The following is a 23,985-nucleotide window of genomic DNA, read 5'->3' as shown; positions in this document are numbered from 1 at the left end:
ATCTTTTTCAGAACACACGGGTCCACGCACTTGGTAAGCAGTTTTCTTTTTAAATCTTTATCCTCTATCACATATCAGAAAAGGGAAGATTTGTTTTAATAGGAAATCTTGCTCTATTTATTTTGGAATTGTTATTCTGAAAGAATTTTCTCCCATTAAGTAAATGCACCCCGATAAACATCACAACTCTTTACCTCTGTAAATACAAAATATTCGTAAATAATTTAGGATTACATTGTATCTCTAAGGCTTGGTGTTAGGGGCTGTGCCATGGGTTCACATGTACGTTAATCTACTCTCCAACATGCACTTTTTGTGGTATTTGACTACCTATTTAGGTAGATATTTGGTTCATTTGCCTTAAATATCAACTGAGTTACTTTTTTCTTTTTGGACAGTCTGAAATTCAGCTCCAATGTACAATATTGATAGAATACCCAAAAAAAACTGTCCCTGTGTAGCTGGTTTTAACAGATCTGTTTAACCGGTTGATGCTAAAATACCAAAAGAGTTAAGAATAACAATTTCTTGGATCCACTTAACCACAACAAGGACACCGGGACAAGGTAAGCAATCTGAAAGTACTGGCCTTGGGGTACTTGGGTGGTTCAGTCAGTTAAGCATCTGACTCTTGATTTCAGCTCAGGTCATGAACTCATGGTTGGTGGGTTTGAGCCCCATGTTGGGCTCTGCGCTGACAGTGCAGAGCCTGCTTGAGAGTCTGTCCCTCTCTCTCTGCCCTTCCCCCACTTAGAGTCTCTCTCTCTCTCTCTCTCTCTCTTTCAAAACAAACACTTTTTAAAAATTTATGAAAGTACTGGGGTGTCTGGATGGCTCAGATGGTTGAGTGTCTGACTTTGGCTCAGGTCATGATCTCACAGTTTGTGGGTTCAGGCCAACATCGGACTCTGTGCTGACAACTTAGAGCCTGGAGCCTGTTTCCAGTTCTGTGTCTCCCTCTGCCTCTCCCCCACTCACACTCTGTCTGTGTCTCTCTCTCTCAAAAATAAACATTAAAAAATTTTTTTTTCATTTATAAAAGTACTGGGGTGCCTGCATGGCTCAGTCAGTTGAGTGTCCAACTTTGGTTCGGGTCATGATCTCATGGTTCACGGGTTCAGGCCCCACCATCGGGCTCTGTGCTAACAACTCAGAGCCTAGAGCCTGCTCCTGATTCTATGTCTCCCTCTGCCTCTCCCCTGCTCACACTCTGGTGCGCGCTCTCTCTCTCCCTCTGTCTCTCTCTCAAACATAAACATTAAAAAATTTGTTTTTAACATTTATAAAAGTACTGGCCTCGATTAAGTAGTACATTTGTTGTGATGAGCACTGGGTATTGTATAAAAACGGTGAATCACGATATTGTACACCTGAAACTAACATTACACTGTATGTTAAGTAACTGAAATTTAAACAAAAACTTACAAATAAAATAAGAGTACTGGCCTCTGATGTTCTCCACCAGCCACAGGAAACCAAACCAAATCTCTTGTTTGAGCTCCAAAGCTGGTTTTATTAAGCATCTCCTGTTTATGCTAAACTCTACTAAGTGTTAAGGAAAAATGAAAGACAAGGAAAGATGCTGCTTTTGCCTTTGAGGGCTCATCACTTAGTTTAGGATGCAACAGGTGAGTATATTGACAGCCCCTGTATGAAGTGTGCTGGGTCCACACTCCACCCCCAACCCACCATTCTGTCACATGCACCTCACAATGCATAAAATAGACTCAGCAGTACACACACCTGCGCAGCCCAAGATGGTAAAGTGACGACAGTCCCATCATAAAGGAGAACATTTTTTTCTGCAAAGTATCATACTTAAAATCCCCACAGAGTCAACCTTTTCTCAATCAAGCCCAATTTGACTGAGTTAATACAGACCTATTCCTGGTAACAGTCTTTAGGCAGATCAGAGGTTTTTTTCAACAGGGCTCTAATTCAAGAAGTAAATCTAAAAGGAATGGACAAATTGTAGGGAAAGCCTCATAAAGGTGACATGACAGTGAACCCAACTGAACAAGAACTATTAACAGTGCAGATGTAAAACATACCCACCTTGTGATCCTTGGATTCATTATTTTTGTTCATATTTTAAGGCTGCGTGTTACTTTCCATATAAAGAAGGGGGGAGGGGGGAGCTGCACAAAAGCAAGTACTTATGGATGGTCTAGCTTTAGATCCCCATAAACACAGAGGGCTAACTAAGGATGTGATCATAATGCCTCTTCCACTTCAATCACCCTACAGAATGTTTCCCAAAAGGTCTCTTAGGTGGAGAGCTGGTCCTGCTCTACCCTCAAAAAGCAAAGTGTAACATTTCTGTGAGAAGCCCAAATTCCGCCAGAACACATGTAACAAAAGAAGTATCATCAGGGGTGCCTGGGTGGCTCAGTTGGTTAAGTGTCCGACTTCAGCTCACGTCATGATCTCATGGTCCACGGGTTTGAGCCATGCGCTGACAGCTTGGAGCCTGGAGCCTGCTTTGGATTCTATGTCTCCCTCTCTCTCTGCCCCTTTCCCCACTCATCCTCTGTCTTTCTCTCTCAAAAATAAACATAAAAAATTTTTTTAATAAAAAAAAAAAAGTATCATCAGAAAAACTGGGCTTTGAAAAAAATCTTGTTCCCTGGTGCCAAATGTCCCCCTGGATGCCAGTAAGGCTGAATACAATGATTAACAGTTTCCACAGAAAAAAGGATGAAGGGAACTGATTAGTGCCATGCAAAACTCCACCAAATGTATGAGTTACACTGATTCCCTTAGGCTGAGTTGGAAAATCCCAGCAATAATCAGTTACCAATTAAAAACTCAGGCAGCTTGAAACTAGTCACCACAACCAAACGTTGTATGCACAGGTGCTGGTGCATAATCACGTTGACACACGTCAATAAGATTCCATATACCACAGTTGAAAGAAACAGCAGATAAGGGAGCCTACATCCGGTTCATGCCGCGGGCCTTCGGGCTAAGCCATGTTCACCTTACACAAGCACTGATCACATCTTAGTTTAGCTCTTTGAAAAAACTTTCCACAAAGACCTGAGCTTTACAAGGATTAAATGGGTGAGTCAGCAGGAGATGTGGGTGCTTCTGTGGTAATCTAATAGACTTGGTACATGTACCATTATAGAATTCTACACAGTGAAACCAATTACTACAATATTTCCTTCCTCAAGTTATTACGAAACTTCATATAAAACAGACTCAACAGAGCCAACTGAAGACTATCCCTCCGGTTCACTGTGGTTATATTTAAAAGGCCCCAGTGAGAGGCAGCACTAGTTTTCTCCTGGTTTCCTCCTATGAGCCTTACTCCTGTCTCTAATGATTCCAAATTCTGTCAAGAACGAATGGTATAAGTTCCCTTAACAGAGGCTTAAAATCGGCATCTTCCCTAGTTCTCAAATCTCACAGTAAATACATCAGAGCTTAATCTAGGACAAGGAGGAAGAGGCTTGGAAGGAAGTTCATTTCCATTCTTCCCCCCTGCTGGCTGCCAGGCTGATGGTTTTCCCTGTGATTATGGAGCTCCTGGTTTTCAAGGCTACTGTGGAACTGGGGAGGGGGCCGGGGGGCTTGGTCAGGGTAAGTGAAATGCCACAAAGCCAGCTGTTCCTACCAAGATTGAGTCATTTTTCCTAAATACACGCTCCCCAGATTGCTGCAGGACTAGCTAATTCCTGGAATTCTGGGGGAAAAAAATGGTTTCTGGCATATTTAGCCAGTTTCCTCATTGTTTTTATGGATGACTGCATTGAAAGAGTCCTGACTCCCTCATTTTCACTGACATCCATATCAGACATTTAGAGATCATTTTCTGCCCAATGAAGTCATTCTGACTATGTGTCACTATTCCTTCAAGTTAATGGGAGCAGGTCTAATGAGGTCCTAAAACAATCAGGTCTCTCTGGTGACTCTGGACAGCTTCCCAGAGACGTAAGGGTTGGAGAGAACTCCTTCAGATTCCAGAGGAAAAAACAAGGGAATAAACTATTTAATGGAGGGACTGTGAACCAATGCCTGCACCACTGGAGCGCAGTACCTAAATGTAGGCTGTCCTGAGAACCTTTCTTCCCCACTTCAGGCAAGCAGTGCTCTGGGGCTCTGGATGCCTGGATACAAAAGATGATTTCCCAGAGGCAGAAAACAGCTCCCCATCCAATTTTTGGAGTTCCTACCATTTATAGAACAAAGAAAATGGGAGATGAATATTTAGACATTTTTTTTTCGAGGTCTCAAGAATTTTAAGGAAATCCTGTCTTCTGAGAAGTCATTTTGACCAAAACCTTGTAGCAAACTAACACCACCAAATTTCTCAGACCCTTTTCATCAGCTTTGAGAACTGTCTGCTAATCTGTCAAGCACTGAACTCAAACCTAAATGTTACCCTAGCATTTGAAGAAGACACACTGTCTTGGAAAAACTGCCAATTGGAATTCACAAAATTCTGTGAATATGGACAGAAACAGATTACAAAACCGACTTAAGACCAAAACCCAAGAGAACTGACTCTAACCATTTATATTAATTATATGCACCAGTAGTTATATATATGTATACAAAATAAGAAGGTACAAGTCAAAGCTAGTATGAGTAATAAGCATTAAAAAACCAAGCAATTTCTAGATATGTTTTAAGAAACCTATGCAAAACATTTCCTGTTTAATACTACGGTGACAACTGCCATCTGAACCACCTACTTCATGCGTAGCAATGAATGTGCTGAGAGGCAGGTGGTGAGCATGTCAACCTGCAGAGCAGTGACAGCAGGTCCCATGGGGAAAGAGGGTATTTGGTTCATTCTATTTATTTTTAAGAAACAGATTTTTTTTTTTTTTAAGTTTGTATTTGAGAGACAGTGTGCATGCACAAGTAGGGTAGGGGCAAAAAGACAGAGAATCCCAAGCAGGCTCCACATGGTCAACACAGAGCCCCGCGTGAGGCTCAGATTCGTGAACCACGAGCTCATGACCTGAGCCAAAACCAAGAGTTGGACACTTAACCTACTGAACCACCCAGGCACGCCTCCGTGGGGCACGTGACTCTTGATCTCAAGGTCTTGAGGTCAAGCCCCACCAACTGAGCCATGCAGGTACCCCAACAAAGTACTTACTTCAAAAGCCCTTCAGAATGACTGATGAGTGAGCTCCAATCCATTGACTGATACTGTTAAGAAATGGCCAGGCAAGTAAAACCTGAATTTTTGACTCCAAAAAAAGAATGGCAAGGCCAGCAAAGAAAACCTAGGAAAGTAAGGATCTTGGAATCTGCGTGGCTACAGGAATTTTTCTTGCCAGACACATGTTAGTAGCCTGAATTACATGTTAATGCTTCTTAGACTTCTGGTTGGAGTCATGTTTTGCCACCCTTAAACGACCACTCATTGTAAGAGTTTAAAAAGGAAGCTATATTAAGTGTGAACTAGTGTCTCATGTTTAAGAATCTAACAAACAAGTCGGACTACATCAAACTAAAAAGCTTCTGCACAGAAAGGAAACAGAGTTAAAAGGTAACCTACAAAATGGAAGCAAATAGTTACAAACCATTAATGCCTAAAACATACAAAGAACTCCACTACTCAATAGCAAAAAACAAAAACAAAAACAAAACCCCCAAAAAACCAATAACCCAATGAAAGAATGGGCAAAGGACTTGAATAGACATTTCTCCAAAGAAGACATACACATGACTGACAGTATCTAAAAAGATGCTCAACATCACCAGTCATCAGGAAAATACAAATCAAAACTACAATGAGATCTCAGCTAACCTCTGTCAGGATAGCTACTATCAAAAAACAAACAAACAAACAAAAAAACAAGAGATAACATGTACTGGCAGTGATGTGGAGAAATTAAAGTCCTTATGCACTGTTTGTGGGAATATAAGTTATACAGACACCAAGAAGAACAGTATGGAGTTCTCAAAAAGTTAAAAATAGAACTACCATAAGATCCAGCAACCTCACTTCTGGGTATTTATCCAAGAGAATGGAAATCAAAATCTGCAAGAGATATCTGCACACCTGTATTCATTGCAGCATTATTTATAATAGCCAAGATGTAAAAACAATCTAAATGTCCATCAACAGATGAATACATGAAGAAAAGAAATAGGAATTATGTGACATGATAGAGGTGTTAGCAAATGCTACTGTGGCAATCATTGCAATATACAATTTTTTCAAATAGTGTTGTACATTTGAAACTTACACATTATAAAATTTTATCTCAATAAAAAAATATCTCTCTCTCTCACACACACACACACACACACACGCACACACAATATTAAGCCATGACACAGAAAGGATGAGGAATTGTTCCAAGTTCAAGGACACTACACAAACACAACTACTAAGCACAATAAATGATCCTTACACTGGATCCTGGACAGGGTTTGGGGAAAAAAAAAATGTTATGAAACACAGTAGGGTAATAGATGAAACTAATAGACTGGACTAAGAAACAGTGTCCATATTAAAACATTCTTATTTTGAGAATTGTACCATGGTTATGTAAGAGAATCCTTGTCTTAGGAAATCTACACTAAAATATTTAGGTGTAAAAGGGCACAATTCTGTAACATGCTTTCAAATGGTTAAAGGTGTGTATGTTTACAAAACAAGTGTGCAAGGAATAAATGGACAAATGTTAATTCTTGAATCCGTATAAGGAGCATAAGACAGATCACTGTACTATTATTACATTTTTTAAACTATATCAAAATAAAAAGTAAAAAAGAAATGTAAGATGTAAGCACATACAATGGAATATTATTTAGTCTTTTAAAAAAAAAAAAAAAAAGGAAATCCTGCAATGGGCAACAATATGGATGAACCTTGAGGATATCCTGCTAAGTGAAATAAGCCAGTCCCATTAGGAAAGAGGCTGTATGAGCCTATTTAAATGAGGTATCTAAGACAGTCATGCTCTTAGAAGCAGAGAACAGAATGGTGGCTGCCCGGGGTTGGGTGGAGGGGTGTACTGGGAATTGTTAATCAATGACAATGAAGTTTCAGTTACACAAGATAAGTAAGTTCTAGAGAGCTACTATACATTGTGCCCATAGTTAACAATACTGCATTGTACACTTAAAAATGTGTTAAGGGGATAAGGTCTCATGTTAAGTGTTCTTAACAAAATAAAAAAAATAATAAAAGTGGTATGTTAAAAAAAAAAAAAGAGGTGATAAGCTTAAGAATGAAGGACACACAGCATGTCTGATAATTCTGTAAGTACAGGGGAAAGAACACTACTTCTGAACAAAAGCTGGATGTGATCAATGTTAGATATGTTCAGAGATCTATCTGCAAAGCACCAAGTACTCAGTCAAGACAAGCTGCTGCTCACCCAGTGATACCTTGAAGTAAGTCGGATCAGAATTTACTGTTTTGACATACACTTACTTCTAGACATGGAGACATATTCTTGTATGTGGGTTGGTGTACATGTCTGTCTCTCCCTGTGACCTTGTATTATCCACAGACAATATATTACTGTGGAACCTTGAATGAGTGTTTCCTGAACTGACCTAAACCAGACTTTCCCAGAGTCTGGCAAAAAAATGTTTTTCGAAAGTCTGTAGACCTTTCTTGCCAACATGTGTGAAGTCTGTAATATCGAAGTCCTAATGGCAACAGGAAAAAGAAAAGGTATATTCTCTCACAAAAAGTATTTTCACACAGTCTAACTATTCAGATACCAAACTAATATCTACCTATAAATAAAGAACAGTAATTAGAACTTCCTTGGAAGCTAAGGTAAGGTTTCAACCCAATAGGGCTGCAATGCCAACTGGGTATGTCACATGATTTGACCTAATTTTACTAGTCTTTTATGGTTCCAAGGTCTGGGCTTAATATAACTTTACCAAGATTTGGGGTTTTAGGTTTCCTCACTTACTCTTCAGACATGACATCACTTGGGCATATTTCTTCTATCAATTAACCTCATAAAATATATGATGCTGAAAAAAGTGAAACAAGCACTTTCTGACGGTCTCCACAGCCAAAAGAAACAGAGTGCAAACAGTTGAATCCAGATAGTTCAGAGTGGAGGTGAAGAGAGAAGAGGAAACAGAGGGGAGGGCAGAGGGAGTCAGAAATACCCAAATCTCCTAATGAACCTTTTTAATTAGTTTTTGAAATTTTCTGTTTGTCAAGACTTCCTACAGGACCAGCTGACAAGACAGAACCTATGAATCAAAAGATCTCCATACATGCTTTCCGAACAGAGTAAGTGGGCCAACAGCCTGCCAACCCACTATATGAATGGAGAGCCTTATTTGTCTGAATCTTCTGAGCTTTCATTACATTCCCTCTGACAAAGGTATTTGCAATTGAGTTACTAATTAATTCATATATATCCCTACGTGAAAAGTGTTCAAGGAAACCATCTATCTCCTGTGACCTTTAAATAGAAATATTTCTGTTTGTTCCAAATCACCCCTGCTTTTCATAAACCTTCAATAGATCATTGCCAATGAGCTAAAATGATAATTCCATACCCTGGCCTTCAAAATATTACATAAACTGCTTCTAAACTGCTTCCAGCCAGACTCATCTATTCATTGTTTCCTAAACAAACCATGTGGTCTTACCACTGAACCACTGCCCATTCCACTCTCCCTCCTTCTCCCCTTTCAGAGTCCCTCCTCCAAGTCTTACTCACCGCTCTTTCACATCCAGACCACATCATGAATCTTTCCTAGGTTTTACTGTTCACTCTGGCCTCCATACACTGGTGTTGGTTATACTCATATGACACTTAACATAGGTCAGTGTGCAGGAGCACACACATACACATGTTTTCTCAATCAAATCATAAAGACATCTGACACAGAAGTCAGAAGACTGATTATAAACCCTGGCTCTGTCACTTACTAGGTATGGATAACTTCTCTGAGTCCCAGCTTCCTCATCTGTAAAATCAGGCTAATAGTCCTTGAATACCTGCCCCCCAAAATTCATGAAGATTTAATGATGTAAGCATGAAAATGTCCTTTAGTAACCATGAATCTTATACAAATAGTTTATGTATCTTTCTGTATCCTCAGCACTTTGGCAAAGCACCGTTCACCTGTTAAGTATGTGGTTAAGTCTTGCTGATGAAGGTCCTGGACCACAGCTGTAGGAAGTTCCTGCGTCATCTTCAAATTTTCCCCTCAACCCTATATGGTTAACATGGACCGTCCGCTCATTATGGAGCCAAGTTCTTTACTATCATAACACGTGAGGGAGGTCCCAGACCCTATCATATGTAACAGAGTACCTGTGAGACAGATCCCCAACAATGCATTGGTCAGATGACTTCCAGATCATAACCTCTTTCAATTGGTCTTCCATTGGAGAAAAGACCCAACAAAGAGGTGGAACAAGTGAGATAAATGTTTCTCATAGTGGAAAACACTTGACAAATCTGCTTGTATGGTGCACCACAAGCTATAGAGCTATCATCAATTTCACTAGCAGGGCCATTAATATCAGCTACTAGCTGAAAAGCTGAAATGTACATTCTTAATCCAAGTACGTTTTTCTTTATTTACAACTTCAAATAAACAAAGCAATACAAAAACCTGAAACACAGTAACCCAACACCTTCAGTTGTTTCTCTTACAAATTGTGCTGAAAAGTAAAATTGGAAGTCTGTAGTTGCAGATTATTTTTATAAAGTCTGCAAATTTAGAAAGTATTTTATAGATAAATAGATACTGCATTCTGGAACCTTAGATCTTCAGAACAAAAGTCTATCAGGTTAAGGAATATCTTGAACATTTCTCTTCCCTCAGAAATAACATTTGAGTATTGCCTTTAACCAACATCTCATTTTTTTTTCTCCTCCTCCTTTACTCTTTTCTCTTTTTTTTTTTTGCCTTTTTTATCTTACCTTTTTACTTTTATTCTTTGCTTTCCTCTCTTTCTCTCCTTCTAAATTCAGTGTTAATGAAAATTTCAAACAGTATCTGCTATCTGATGAACAGAGAGAGCTCAGGCTTTGAGAACATTTTTTTTAAACTATTTTTATTTGCAATTTTCCCCCCTTTAAGTTGGACTCTATGGAAGTAGATTAGATTTTCCATTATCTTTCCATACGGAAAGTTTTAATACATGCAGTCAAGGAGAAGAACTACTTCTAGAACAAAATACAGATTACAACTGTCAATAATGAAGACTATAAAATACTATAAAAAAATCTGAGTTGATTTTGTGTAACTTGAGGGCAGAAGAGGAAAGAGAAAAGAGAATAATGATCATTTTAGAAATTACATCCCTAATTTATATAAACTAGAAAATGAACAGAACACTGTTCTTCTTGTTCTGAATCAAGGTAAAAACTGCTTTAGCTTCTAATTATACAATTAAGAAATCTTTTTTTTTAATCTAATACTATAATGGTTTAAGAGGTTACATGATTTTCTTCCCCCAACAATTAAAATTGAAGGTAAAGCTCTACTATTGAAATAAAAGAACTTGTAAGAGCTTCAAAGCTTCTTCCAGGACACCTCTTACTTTTCACGCAAACTGGTACAGAGTTGGTGTTCCCATATATTTAAATAACATCAGGAATACTGCTGTGGACACAAGTATTGACTGCAACAAAGCCGAATCAACTACATGGGCCATTGGTCCATGCGTGGAAATAGGTCTGCAGGAACTAGGTAACTCCTTGGACAATAAGGTCTTAGCTCAGTGCCTCATCAACAAAAAGTGTTCAAATAACCACATATGAGATCTCTTCCAGATTCCAACTTTGCTGTTTCTACTAATGATTCTATTTCTCTTCTAATCAATCATACACAAAATTTTCTCTTTACCACTTTGCCCACCAAGTCAATTCTGGAACATCTTCATACTTGGCCTTTGCTCTATGTTCTAAGTTCTCAGGTACCTCCTTTAGAGGTCCAAGCATCAGCCATCTGTTCCTCCAATCAACACCCAGTGCATTCACCAGACCCTACGCACTCAAAAAGATCAACTACCTCATGTGTTTTCCCATTCTGCTGCCTACCAGATAAAACCCAAACTCCAAAATTCAAGGTTCTTTGTTAGGTGGCGTCTGATTCATAGGTATATACTACGTGTATTTTACATCAGTTCTAAAACATCGTACAAACAAAAATCTGAAAAAAGCTCACTGATAATCTCGTCTTTGGTGAAAAACAGTCACTATTTTCATTTGATAAACTCTTTTTCAATGCCTTCCCATCTGCACATAGGCAAAAATGAAATCATATAAATGCAGAACTTTTTGTCTGACTCTTGTCCTTTGTTTAGAAATTACTTTTTCATGTTTCTATGTAACTTGTTTGTAATAGCTAAGCTATACTGATCATTTATGTTGACAGCATATTGATGAGGGTCTCCAGTAGCTCCTCTGGCATCTTTGCATGAAGTAGAAAAAAGCACATTTTCTGAGAAGGATCAGCAAAAGCCCTTCCTGCAGGGTACAACTGACATAAAGACAGGTGGACACCCTGATATAACAGAGACTATTTACTGAGGGAGAAAAAAATCATCCTGTGAATAAATAGGCAGGATAACATGGTTTAAAAGTTGGAGTCAGGCCAGCTCACTTCACATCCCGCCTCCTATACTCACTGTTTGATCTCAGGAAAGTTTCTTAACCACTAGAGACCTCAGCTTCTTTGCAGGGATAAGAGTCATCACTATCCCATAAAGCCATGGTGAACAGTAAATCACTGAAGGGCCTTAGAACAGTGCCTGGCACACGGTAGACACTCAATATGTTTTCCCCCCAATAAAAATCCTATCAATGTCATCTATTACCTTTGTGCCTATTGTTAAATATTTTTAAAAATTACTGACATGGAAAACACTGCCAGGAATGGGGTAACTGTGCTAAAGTGTTTATCAACAACGATCTAAATTTGAACTCTTCGGCTCTTCATGTAAATCCACTAAGGATAATAGATGGTAAATACTCAGTTGATGACTACTCAGGAAATGTCATTCCTTTTGATAATAATCTCAGGAAAAAATGTGAAATTTGTTCTGGGGGATCTTAGGAAGAAATACTTATGGTAGTTAACATCTTAGAGGAAATGTGGATCTTGGTTCCCTTACCACAATGGGAAGGGTCAGTCGGGGTTACCTACAAGGCAGTTGCTAACAAACCCTTTCCAGCTTTGTTTGTCTATGACCCAATGTCTCCATTAAATAGCCCTCTACCTCCATCACAAAGGACAGGTTCTTCCCTCTTTCCCAAACATGCCGGATCTCAGATATACACTTTTGCTCATCTCATGCCTCTTAACTTTACTTCTACCTGAAGCACTCTCCTCACCCTGAAGATCAACTCTGGCCATCACCCGAAGTCCCAGTTAAAATCTGGCCCCTTCTTCCAAGCTCTTAGAATTCTACCCATTTCTTTTAAAACTCAAAACAGAGGGGCGCCTGGGTGGCTCAATCAGTTAAGTGTCTAACTTTGGCTCAAGTCATGATCTCACAGTTTGTGAGTTTGAGCCCCGCGTCAGGCTCTGGGCTGACAGCTCAGAGCCTGGAGCCTGCTTCGGATTCTGTTTCTCCCTCTTTCTCTCTGCCCTTTCCCTGCTCATGCTGTCTCTCTCAAAAATAAACAAACATTAAAAAAGTAATCCAAACAGCTATTTACTATGTCACTGCTTATTTAGTCCAATGACACTAAGTAACTGTTCTTAAAAATTAAAAATGACTTTCTCTTACATCTGAATTAATACAATCTTTGTCTTCAAAAATCAAACATGTACTCATATGCATACATAGCATCATTTAATTTAGCCAGACCTATGGCCACATTAACAGAAATCTTAACTGAAGGAAAACTAGGCCCCTAAGCTTACAATCCCAGGTTTCCACCACATCAATATCAATGTTTTTACCACTGGCCAAGTTGACAAATTGGTAAGATAAAACCTAACAGTTAATATAACTCAAGGTGAATGTCATATCCTAAAATTTTTAATCTTCCATTTTAAATAGTTAAAAACTGAATACAAAGAGGAGAGTGTCCATCAACATTAAAATTTTGTGTAAAAACAGTGTTTTCCCTTTTTTCTTTCATCAAGCCCCATTTATAAAATGTTGTCAATTTCACGAAATCCCCTTTCTTCTTCCAAGTTGAACCCCTTTTGCCAAGTGATATAGGGTCAGATTTCTATTCAATCAACGTTCTTATCTGGAGATTAAGATGAGGGAACTAAAATCTGCATTTGGATACAGAAGACACTCTTATCAAACAAAGCTACCAGAATAAGCTACAGTACATGAACTCATATCCTTCTACTCTTTTCAAAAAACCTGTAACATTAACACAATATACCTTAAAGGGTCAGATTCTTAAATTGAGGAATCATAATACGCTAACAGAGTGCACCAAAGTTTAAAAGGCAGTGGACTTTGTTCCAGCACAGGGTGATGGTAGTAAGCCATGAGGTTATCATATTATAACTGAGGATAGGTCGCAATACCCTGCCACCATGTGCTACGAGCTCTCATGGGTGTCGTGTCCACCCGTGACTTACGAGATTTTCCGGTTTGAAGCCTCATCATCAGTGTGTAAACTGAAGCTGCTCCAGAGGCAACAGGGAGAGGAGCAGCTCTGGTGGCATTTGAACTGAAGATACTCAGGCAGAGAAACCAGTCTGGTGGTGGTGTAAGACATGAATGGAACCGGAGGGAGAGGAGACAGGAGGATGAGAAAGGACAAAGCAGAGGACGAGAAGACAATCAGAAATGAGATGGAAGAATGAAAAAGAAGGGCAACGAAAAGAAAGCCAAAAAGTGAAGGAAGTGTGGGGACCAGAGAAAGAAAGGGGAGAGAAGAAGGAGGAGGAAAAGAAAAAAAATGTAAACAATCTTTGGGTATATGAAAAGCAACATGTACCATATGCCTGTACTTCTGATTGCTGTTTTGTTTTGTTTTGTTTTTTAAGTCACAGATGCCATCAAATGACCAAATACAGAATTAGAATCCAGGCACAAATCCATGAACCACAAGAGCTGGAGTATCATTGATATACATTGTTCAAAAACAAAAGTCTAAGCTTCAGGTCAATAAGCAGCATAAAAGTTACTGCCACCTTGATTTTCTGGAGTTACTAGAACCCGCGAAGGAAGAGTCAAAGGAAATCCAAATGTTCCGTTCCTCAGTTTGAAACTGTTCAAACACAAGACAGAAGGATGTGATATTGGTTTCTTAATTGGTCATCTTCTAGCACATCTGCCAACCATCCATGTCATATACTTGCTGACTTTCCCAGAACAGCATTTCCATCATGTCTATCTATACTTTTGGTCCATTTTTTTCCAATTTAAAATGAATTCTAACAGGATCTACCTTGAGCCAACTGTCAAACAATGCCTTCCAGGGTCCAGGACTACCATTCTCCTTATACCTAAAATATTCCCATATTTTCCTGATTCTTCCACTCTTCTAGAAACAATGTGTTCTCAATGAACAGTCTTTAATAATTCAAAATTAGGCATAATGAATTATTAATCAGAAAAATGAATCCTGTGAAGGTGGTACCTAGCCAATATATGATACATTCCAAGTAAGAAATGATAAAAAAGTGAATTAAAATGTACTTTTGTCAATTAAATTCCTTACATATAATTATATCTACACTAATGGTAAGAATTTCCATTCCTGTACCAAGGTCATTAGGGAATTCCTCAGGCATGACTGGCCTTTCTTCAACTTCCAAATCAGCCTTGTCCACATGTAAAGTTGACGTAGACTAGCAAGTTATATAGCTCTTGGCCTATTGCAAATACCACGAGACGAACTGAAACACTGCTCTTCATTATTATTGAACCATTCAAAACCCATTATTATTTTTGGCATCTTCAAACATGGAAAATCTGAATGGTTGATTGGAAGCATCTCATTCAAACGTCAAATCCTTCAGCAAAACTGAATTTTATTATTGAGATATTAACTTTCTATGACCAAAACCTAAGTCAAAGGGACAAAAGGTACATAAAAGGCTACCAGTTACGAAGAGTCTGAAAGCCACATTTTCACTGATTTACAACTTGACACATGGGACCCCACCACCAATGACCCAATATCCATGGGGATCTTAAACATGGACAGGAACAACATCCACTTGCCAGATCAAGTCTGAAATAAGAGACATAAATTTTTCAAGCTGCAAAGAATAAGCAACATTTGGGAATGAGGCATTTATTAATAAAAATTTTTATTAAACTTCTGCAAAACAGCAACCTTTAAGAACTTGCTCTAGATGTCATCTCCGTCTTGACAGACAGGGTTCTGATTTATCCATCCGTGTACCTTAACTCTAACTACAGTGCCTGGCAAATTATAGAAGCTCAAAAATATTTTTCAGTGAATGAATGTGGAAATGAGTGAATAATCAATCGCAGTGACATTCCAGCCGTTAGCAGTAGAGATGATCAGCACCCATCCTTCCTTAGCATGGTGGTATTTCAACCATGAAAGACTAGAGAACAAATCCTTAGGAGGAAACAAGGTTGACAACTGAGCACACCTAACCAAAGAAGCACTGCTTAAAGGCATTTCATTAATAAAAAGGATCACTACAGCATTGTGCACCTAGGACTAAGAACACGTCCCACAGAGCACACACCTGAGCTACCAATGGAAGAAGGGAGGGGAGAAGAGTATGAAGAGCCAACAAGGAATTCTTGAGAACCCCAAATCTCAAGAGGTGCTGCCTCTACACAGAACACACAGCCTAAATCACAAAGTCAGCATCTCCCTGGTTTTGAAAACTTAAGCTGCCGATGGAGTCTACTGCATTCCATCATTTGGCAGAACTTTCTGTGCTGAGTGCAGGTGTGGTGTTCCCAGAAATCTATTTAAAGCTACAGAATATTGTCCCAGTGATGCTCCCATAAACTCCTGAAGAAACTTTCATTTGCATCAACAGAAATCCAAGGGTTGCGTGAGAAGTTACAGCAATCTGTAGCCCAGGATCATCACCAGAAGCCAGGAACTCTGCTGTCCCCGCATATCCTATCACAATTCCTCCCTCCTGATTAAAGGAACTCACCGCAGTGCAGAATGCCTTCCTGAGCGGGATACACTGTTGCCCACCGGGGAGGGTAGGTTGCTTCCTCTGTGTAGATCCTCGATGGACCTACTCCAGGGCTTTGATTTGTCCACCGAGCTCTCCACAGTGCTTTCCACACTTTCAAAATCAAAACTAAAACAAAAGAGAAATGCCACTGAAGCCTTAAAAGTTCACAGTCACACAAATGCAGGGATGTGCATAACATGCTCCTTCCTAGTATACATCTGCACCTTACAATGGGTAGTCTTTGCAAACAAAGAAAACTGAAAAAGAAACATAAAAGAATTTTCACGGACTCAGTGTTCACTTGCAGAATACAAAATGACAAATACTGGGCAAGGCAAAAAAAATAGTTGAACAACAGCGCAGAAATAAATAGTAATGTGTTATCTGTATTTTACTACAAGGCTTACTAATTTACCAACTACTAACACTGCTATGGGGGAAGGGGAAGGAAAGATCTTACAGCTGTCTTCATTTTGCTTTAACAAGTCAATATGTAGGCTTAGACTAATTTATTCCTACCCATCAATTTTCACTGAGCATTTTCTCCTAGTGTGTTGGCAAGTGTACTTTTCCAACCATATGTGATACATTACTCGCAAAGTTATGGATTTGCTTTGATTTTGGAATCTCTTCCCAATGTGGTGCTCTTTAAAGTAGGACTGTTGTTTCTCTCTGACATTTTTTGAGGTTATTACTCATGTTAACCATGTTAGAATAAATGGAGAGTTAAGTTGCTCATTTTTGCATAATTTTAGGAACAAAATTTTTAAACAGCCAGGCCTTTGTGTTGTATGCATTTTCTCCTCCCAAAGTTAGTAGCTCTCCTTTCTCAACAAAACACTTCATCAAGTGTTTCTACCCATAGTTCCACCCGGCAACACCTGATCAGAGAATAAACAGAAGGCAGCTATACTTAATATCACATGGAAGATTCGAGAGGCTATTACAGAAGAGACAGTAACAATACATATCGGAAAAAACCAGTAGGACTTTTTGTCAAACAGTTTGACTTTTTATAAAAGTATGATGGCCAAAAAAAAGTATTCTGTTAGAATTCCATTAGAATTGTCATCTGCAAACTCGGATGAGCCACTGATGTATCATTAGTGAATGGATCTGGCCATTTTGTCATGCTTTTGGATGCAGGAAGCAGAGCTGAACAGAAAAGAGGTGGGATTGAGTAATCAAATCCTTAAGAACTAAAAATAGAAGTCTACAACTGACACTGGAGAAGGTAAGCTGAGGGGGGCACCCCAAGATCACCCGTGTCACTGTTACTCTCGCCAAGTCACTCTGCAACCCCCAAGTCATTGGTCAGCTGTTCCATAGCTTCCCACTCCTCTCAGCTCACCCTTCCCACCCCCCTTACAGAGCAGAATTAGGAAACACACACCTTAGTTAAGCATCCTATTTAGGGATGGAACATGAACCTGTTGGTTCACATTACCTGGGCTAGGAAACTGTCACAAGCCAAGGAACAGTAAGGAACTTTTCAGCCCATTAGTTTCAAGAAAGAACGTAAGTTATGTATTTATATAAAACTTATCTAAACAAGGCAAAAGCAAACCAAACCTAGCAAGCAGAGAATGTAAAGGCAACGCCAAAAAAATGAGATTAGGAAACCACAGCTCTGAGTTCTGATCTTTTGCTGGGTTTGATCTTATGCCACAACTAGGATCTCCTCGTGGTAGCACCTCCTTTTCCTGCTGGTCCTAAGTGAGGGTACATTTGGGAAAACTGGTTCACAGCCTCTATTGTGATATAGGTAAAGGGTTAATCACAGCAAACATTTAATACATAGCGTGCCATCCTTTTCCATTGAAATTTCCACTGAAATTTCTTAGCTTTTCCTCGATTCCATAACCATTCCTTCAGATTTTAAACAATGCAGCAGGGTAGTATTATTGTGTTTGTCACATAATATAAAGTGAAAAAGAGGTTAGCAGTTTTTGACATGATGGACATAGACAAGAAACCCCCTTTGGAAGAACAGGCTATAAAAAGTGGGGTTATACCTCAGAAGACAACTTCTTAGAAAGCTAAGAACTTGTCCATCGGTGTCTCTTACTCTACTTCACATGATACACTAGAGTTATCAAACTGGAAACTGATTAAGCTAGTCTCAGTTAATACTGTTATTTCTGCATCCGTTAGGTAGGAGTAATTACAGCTTTCTCCTCACGCATTCTCAAGGAAGTGCTGAGGGTTCTAAGATAACATCTGGTTCAGTCTTAGAACTTCTTTGGAATGATGCGATATAAAAAAACAAGTTACTGCTTTTAAAGGCAGCATGGAGAGGGGAGAAAACACTATCACCCAAGTCAAAATGTCTCCCAAACAAATTGTAAATACAATTATTAAGTATTACTTCCTCAATCTGTGTGTGTGAGAGAGTCTATCAGTAGATACTGCAATGTTTTTGGGTTTTTTTTTGACTAAAGGAGGGAATGTGGAGAAGAAAATGTCTCATCCAAATGTACATTTCTCATTCCTGTTGTAAATCCTTCCAGAAGCCTCCCAAATGGGAAAATTTTAAGAATTAACAAAAAACAAGGTTAAATACGTTGATTTTTTTTTCCTGCTCTGCCCCAATTTTCTCCTCCCTCACCTTAGGAAGGCGAAGTCAAAACAACACAAATACCCATCAAGTAAAAAAGCAAAGCCTCTGTTTACTCCTCCCCTCAGTCCCACTAGATTTGGTATCCCCAACTGCAATTATTTTCTCTGCATTTGCTAGCACGTACAAATGTATATATTTTTGTTGTGTTTTCTAAGAAAAAGAAAGTCACTCTTCTGTGTCATGTGTTATTCACTCAACAGTATATCACATACCTCTTTCAGTATCTGCTAGGGTATTCTACCATATGGACGTAATGTAACTTGAGCACTGAAGAAAGTTACCTCTTTTAAAAATAAGGACTCCTCCAAGGGGGATTTTTATTCCCCCGTTTTACTTCTGCCTTGAAAGCATTTCTAATAACAATTACGTGATTTGCTTTTAGCTACTTGAGTAGAAACAAACCTCCTTAAACCTTACCACATCTGCTGCTGGGTTTCTCCCCCTCAATGCGGTATGTAATTTTACCACTCTCTTGCATCTTCTGTGACCACATGAAATTCAAAAGCCAAAAGCCAAGTTTTACTTACGTGACCGCGTACTGCGCAAATGATAGATATTCCACTAGAACATCAAGACCCCTGTTTTCTTCATTCAGAAACTCTCTGACCCATCTGTTAAAAATAAAAACAATTATCACAGAGGTTCATCACATGCTCTGCCATGAGAAAGCCCAGTGAACACAGTTACTGTTCCACCAGAAACTTTCACTTCAAGGAAATAACGGAGGCAGACCTAGACTCCATCACACGAAGTAGGTACTTTTCAATATGGTAACCATAAAAACCACAGCATTTCAATGTGCAAGAAAAGGGGGCAAAAGGTATACATGTGCCTCCCTTGCATTTTACTGCTTAGGAGACTTGAGGTGAGCTGTAGGAAGTGTTCTAAAAAAGGAACCTGCTAAGTGTATTTTTTTTCCACCACAACTGACCCACAGCCTGCTTGTTAAAGGAGCCAAGACTACACAGGGAACGCGGCAAGCTAGGAACGTGACGACATAAGCAGTGAAATTCAGGCATGATTCCAAATCCACATTCAAGTCCTTCTTGGCACACTAGGCCACAGAAAACACTGAACTAGCCAATGAGAAACCAGCATTTAGGGGCTTCTGGAAATTCAATAGGGTTAATGATTTGCTTAATTTTTTCCATGAATGTTAAAACCTCTTAAAAACTTGCAGGCGCCGCATACCATCATCAAAGCCAAGACATGACAGATCATGTTTTTCTTTAACTCATTTTAAATAGTATCACCTTGCATTTAAATGGTGGGTTTGAATGCAGTTCAGTGAGAATTTTTACTGATTTTTATTTGCACTTCGCCATAACTCCTAGAGATGAAGCAGAGTGGTCAAACAGAACCTTCAGGCACTGAGGATAAACACTTGCTACCACGGATTTCCTCCAGGGCATTCATCTTCAAAGAATGCATGATACCTGATTAATAAGCCTTCACTAGGTACTGACAAGTAAGTAAAAAAGTCTGCTACTATCACAGAAATGGGACTTGAGGTACATCACCCACATGCGTTCCAAAACTGGTTTCCTTCCTCCAAAAACACCAAGCAAAAAACAGGCCCACCAGCTCTGGACACGATTGCTACGCTAGAAGCTAGTTTCGCAAGCTGTTAGAACAACAGGACGACAATCGTACGTGTATTGTTAAGGATGAAAAATCCCTTAAAATCTTCGTCTTGACTGAAGAAAAAAAAAAATCTGATGGACTCAGGATGCCTGTTTTTAAATTCTGTTTGGGGCCTTTTTCCTTTATCCTCAAGCTCATTCTTTGTTGTATTCCTCTCATCTCCATGATGCAAACTCGGGTCTACAGGTAGCCCCCGGAGGCAGCAAGGTAGGAAAAGCAGGCAGCTTATCTCGTATTTTCCCCCAAGTGTCTCAGGCAGGCTATCACAAAATGTATGCACCTAACACAGCCACATATAAGCAAATAATATCAAAAAGATACCTAGAGAGGAAAGTAAAAGAACACCACCTGTTGGGTCTCTTAAGAGCTGACAAGGGGCGCCTGGGTGGCTCAGTAGGTTAAGCATCTGACTTCGGCTCAGGTCACAATCTCGCAGTCCGTGAGTTTGAGCCCCGCGTCGGGCTCTGGGCTGATGGCTCAGAGCCTGGAGCCTGCTTCCGATTCTGCGTCTCCCTCTCTCTCTGCCCCTCCCCCGTTCATGCTCTGTCTCTCTCTGTCTCAAAAATAAATAGACGTTTAAAAAAAAAAAAAAAAAGGGCTGACAAAAACTAAAAGAGTTGGCCACCCGTCAGGCTTCAAAACCACCACATACAGCGTCTCCTGGCTTCTGCCTCTGGATACTTTCAGTTGATTTATTTTAATTATTCTCCCTTTACAGCTAGATCTCAGGAGGCACTGTACATTTTTAAGTGCAAATAGTTAGAAGCCTAGAAATAGTAAATAAATTTTCTTTTTATAAATGGTAGGACACTAAAGCAAGGATGGCAGTCACTATGGAAATCCTCTGACTAGCTGCTCTGGAAACTCAAGCCTCTGAGCTTCTCTGAGGCCTCTCCAGTGGCCTGGCCTGGCCTGTGAGCTCTGGCTGGGTGATTGAAACTGGCCCTCAATGGCAGGCATACAGCAGGAATCCCGGGGGCTGGGCACGGAGGTCTTCATTTTAGAATGAAGAGTCACCATACACTCCAGATGATACAGAGCAATCTCAATTCTACACTTTCTTTCTCAGTGGCTCATAAAAACACTCCAGTGTAGGAGCTGAGAGCAACAACTATTGTAGTTCCTTCTGGTTGATTTTCTAGACATAGCCTCTAAAGAGTCGAGATGGTCCAGGACACCCTGTGGACCTATCACTGCCTTAACCACCAGCACTTCCAACTCAGGGATTTTTAGCCACAAACTAAATGGGAGGCAAATGACTCACAGATAAGAAAATGTTTAAATAAAATAAAGGGAGGGAGGGAGGGAGGGAGGGAAGGAAGGAAGGAAGGAAGGAAGGAAGGAAGGAAGGAAGGAGCGAGCCAAGCACGGCAGGAGCCACAATTCTCTTGACTCAAAGTACTAATATGAACACATTTTCATGCAGGGATAAAGACTATTTAGCTAGCTTCTCTTTCTTTAATCCAATGCTATTATGGATGCCTCCAGCCCCAGTTGCTGATTTTGAGTGTAAGTGCCTTAAAAACAATATTCACAGTGAAAGGCAGGAACAAACTGCACAGTTCCTAACAAGTCGGCTAGAGTGTAACAATTCCTGCCTCTGAGAGGTTTAATTTCATGAGGTTAATCTCTTTTTCTAAACCCTGAGATCTTCCCTGGGTCTTTGATCTGGCCCAGACACCCCTAGGTGATTTAGGGAAGAGTAAGATAAAAATCTACCACAGTGGGGGTGCCTGGGTGGCACAGTTGGTTAAGCATCCGACTCGATCTTGGCTCAGTTCATGATCCCACAGTTCATGAGTTCAAGCCCTGCATCAGACTCTGCGATGATGATGTGGAACCTGCTTGGGATTCTGTCTCTCCTTCTCTCTGCCCCTCCCCCTGCTTGTACGTACACACACGTTCTCTCTCAAAATAAATAAACTTAATAATTAAAAAAAAAAACTTTTTAAATCCACCATGGTTGACCTCCTTATCCTCTTTGCCAAACGATCCAAGGTTAGCCAAGTCATTTCAGCAAAAAGGCTATGCATTTACAGGGGAAAAAAAAAAAAAAAAAAAAAACAGTCTTCACTTTTTCCCCTCTCTTATCAATTCCTAGCCCCTCTACACTTGGGATATACTGTGGAGGAGAGAACAGAGGTGAGAGTGAACTTCTGAGAGGAAACAGTATACAAACAAAATGGGTAAAGATGAAAACTGGGCAAATTTCAAAGCAGTATCTTTAACCTAAAGGCATAAAAAAAATGGAAGCCCTACTGTGCAGATTCACGTACATGATCCTGCAATGACATATCATAAATTTAGGGTTCCTCTAGAAAATTATTTCCATTTTTCACTTCTGTGCATATTATATACAGTTTTTTTGTTTTGTTTTGTTTTGTTTTACATATTGCCAACATGCACACCGTTTCAAATTGGATGATTATAGGTTCTGGAAACAAGAATTATTTCTGACTCTGATAGCATGCATCACTGAGTACCCCCACAGATTCAGTGTAATTACCATATGTTGTAAATTTGAATTAGGCAAATTCCAAATCAGCTGCTCAGGAGCTGGAAGAGACCATGATAAGGAAAAATAGCTCTGAAAAAAACTCTTATTCAAGGAAGGAATCTATGTGCAGATGTCAACAGTTACTGTTTTATCATAGACAGGTTCAAGTTGTTTCAGAGTTGCTCGTTTCTGCTTCCACTCTCCTCACCCCACCCCTGCACCCGGCCAACTTTAGAAACTCATTGTTCTGATCTAGAAAATGAAGTCACAAGGGACCTTTTTGGCTTCAAATTTCTAAGATTAAACAAAGCAGACCCAAGATCACAAGATAAGGGACAGTGGTGAATTCCCTTTGCCAGTCTCCTTTTGGAGGTGCTCCTAATACATGGTGGAAACTGCAGTTGAGGAAAAATCATGCGAAAAAATCACAAGCAGCAAGAGAAAGAAGGTAAGCATCACTCAGATAAACCATCAGCTGCCAAATCTATTCTTCAAGACAGAGTCACAAACTGGTTCTTAGTGAAGCCCACACATCACTAGGGGTCCCTGAGACCCTCTGAGGGGTTTGGGAAGTTAAAACTGTTCTCACAAAAATATTAAGATAGTAATTGCTTTCCACAGTGCTGACACCCACACTGATGGTACAAAATAAAGAGTGGAGAAAACTGCGACTGGCAGAAAATACACCTATTTAGTGTTCTTCACCCAGAGCACTTGGGAGAGAAAAAAAGTCAGCTTCACTTTAAACTGTCCTTAAGGAAGCAATAAAAAAAAAATACTGATTTTAGTAAAGCTTGTGCCATGAGTTTGTATCTTTTTAATTTTCTATCTAACAAAATGGAAAGCCCACATAAACCTCTCTCCCCTACTGTCCCCAAGTACCACGGCTGACTCCAGGAAAAGCACTTGTGCAGTTTTTTGAGACATCAACTGAACAAGTTGCTGTTGGGTTTTTTTGTCGTTCTTTATTTTTTATTTATTTATTTTTTTTTTACATGAAACATAAAATGACTAACAAATACAGTTATTCTGTCTTGGGTATTTGGCAGACATTTTCTCAAAAGTGAATGAAGTGAGCGTATCATTTCAAGGAAAACAACTGAGAGGATTTGTTGTCCATTATAAAATATGAGGTTTCAAACAAAAAAACTAAAAA

General features: G+C 39.5%; 1 protein-coding gene across 8 annotated transcripts in view; it reads right to left on the bottom strand.

Annotated features, from left to right (window-relative positions):
• FMNL2 (formin like 2) overlaps window positions 1-23,985 on the bottom strand; it is a 314,655-nt gene that overhangs the window by 71,264 nt on the left and 219,406 nt on the right. For 6 of the 8 annotated variants that reach the window (XR_006205486.1, XM_042948778.1, XM_042948774.1 and 3 more), the window contains exons 5-6: window positions 19,216-19,299; window positions 16,042-16,194 (exon numbers count right to left, since the gene is read on the bottom strand). Coding sequence is in view for 7 of the 8 variants with exons in the window: in XM_042948778.1 (XP_042804712.1) it covers window positions 16,042-16,194; window positions 19,216-19,299 (237 nt within the window). In the remaining variant the exon portion in view is untranslated. Of the gene's footprint in view, window positions 1-1,425; window positions 1,538-16,041; window positions 16,195-19,215; window positions 19,300-23,985 lie in introns of those variants that run through there. The other 2 variants (XM_042948779.1, XM_042948780.1) reach the window with 2 other exon arrangements.

This window comes from Panthera leo, chromosome C1 (assembly GCF_018350215.1).
Source record: "Panthera leo isolate Ple1 chromosome C1, P.leo_Ple1_pat1.1, whole genome shotgun sequence".
Lineage (NCBI taxonomy): Eukaryota > Metazoa > Chordata > Mammalia > Carnivora > Felidae > Panthera > Panthera leo.
Note: the sequence above shows the minus strand (reverse complement) of the source record. Positions and strands in the feature narration are given on the sequence as shown.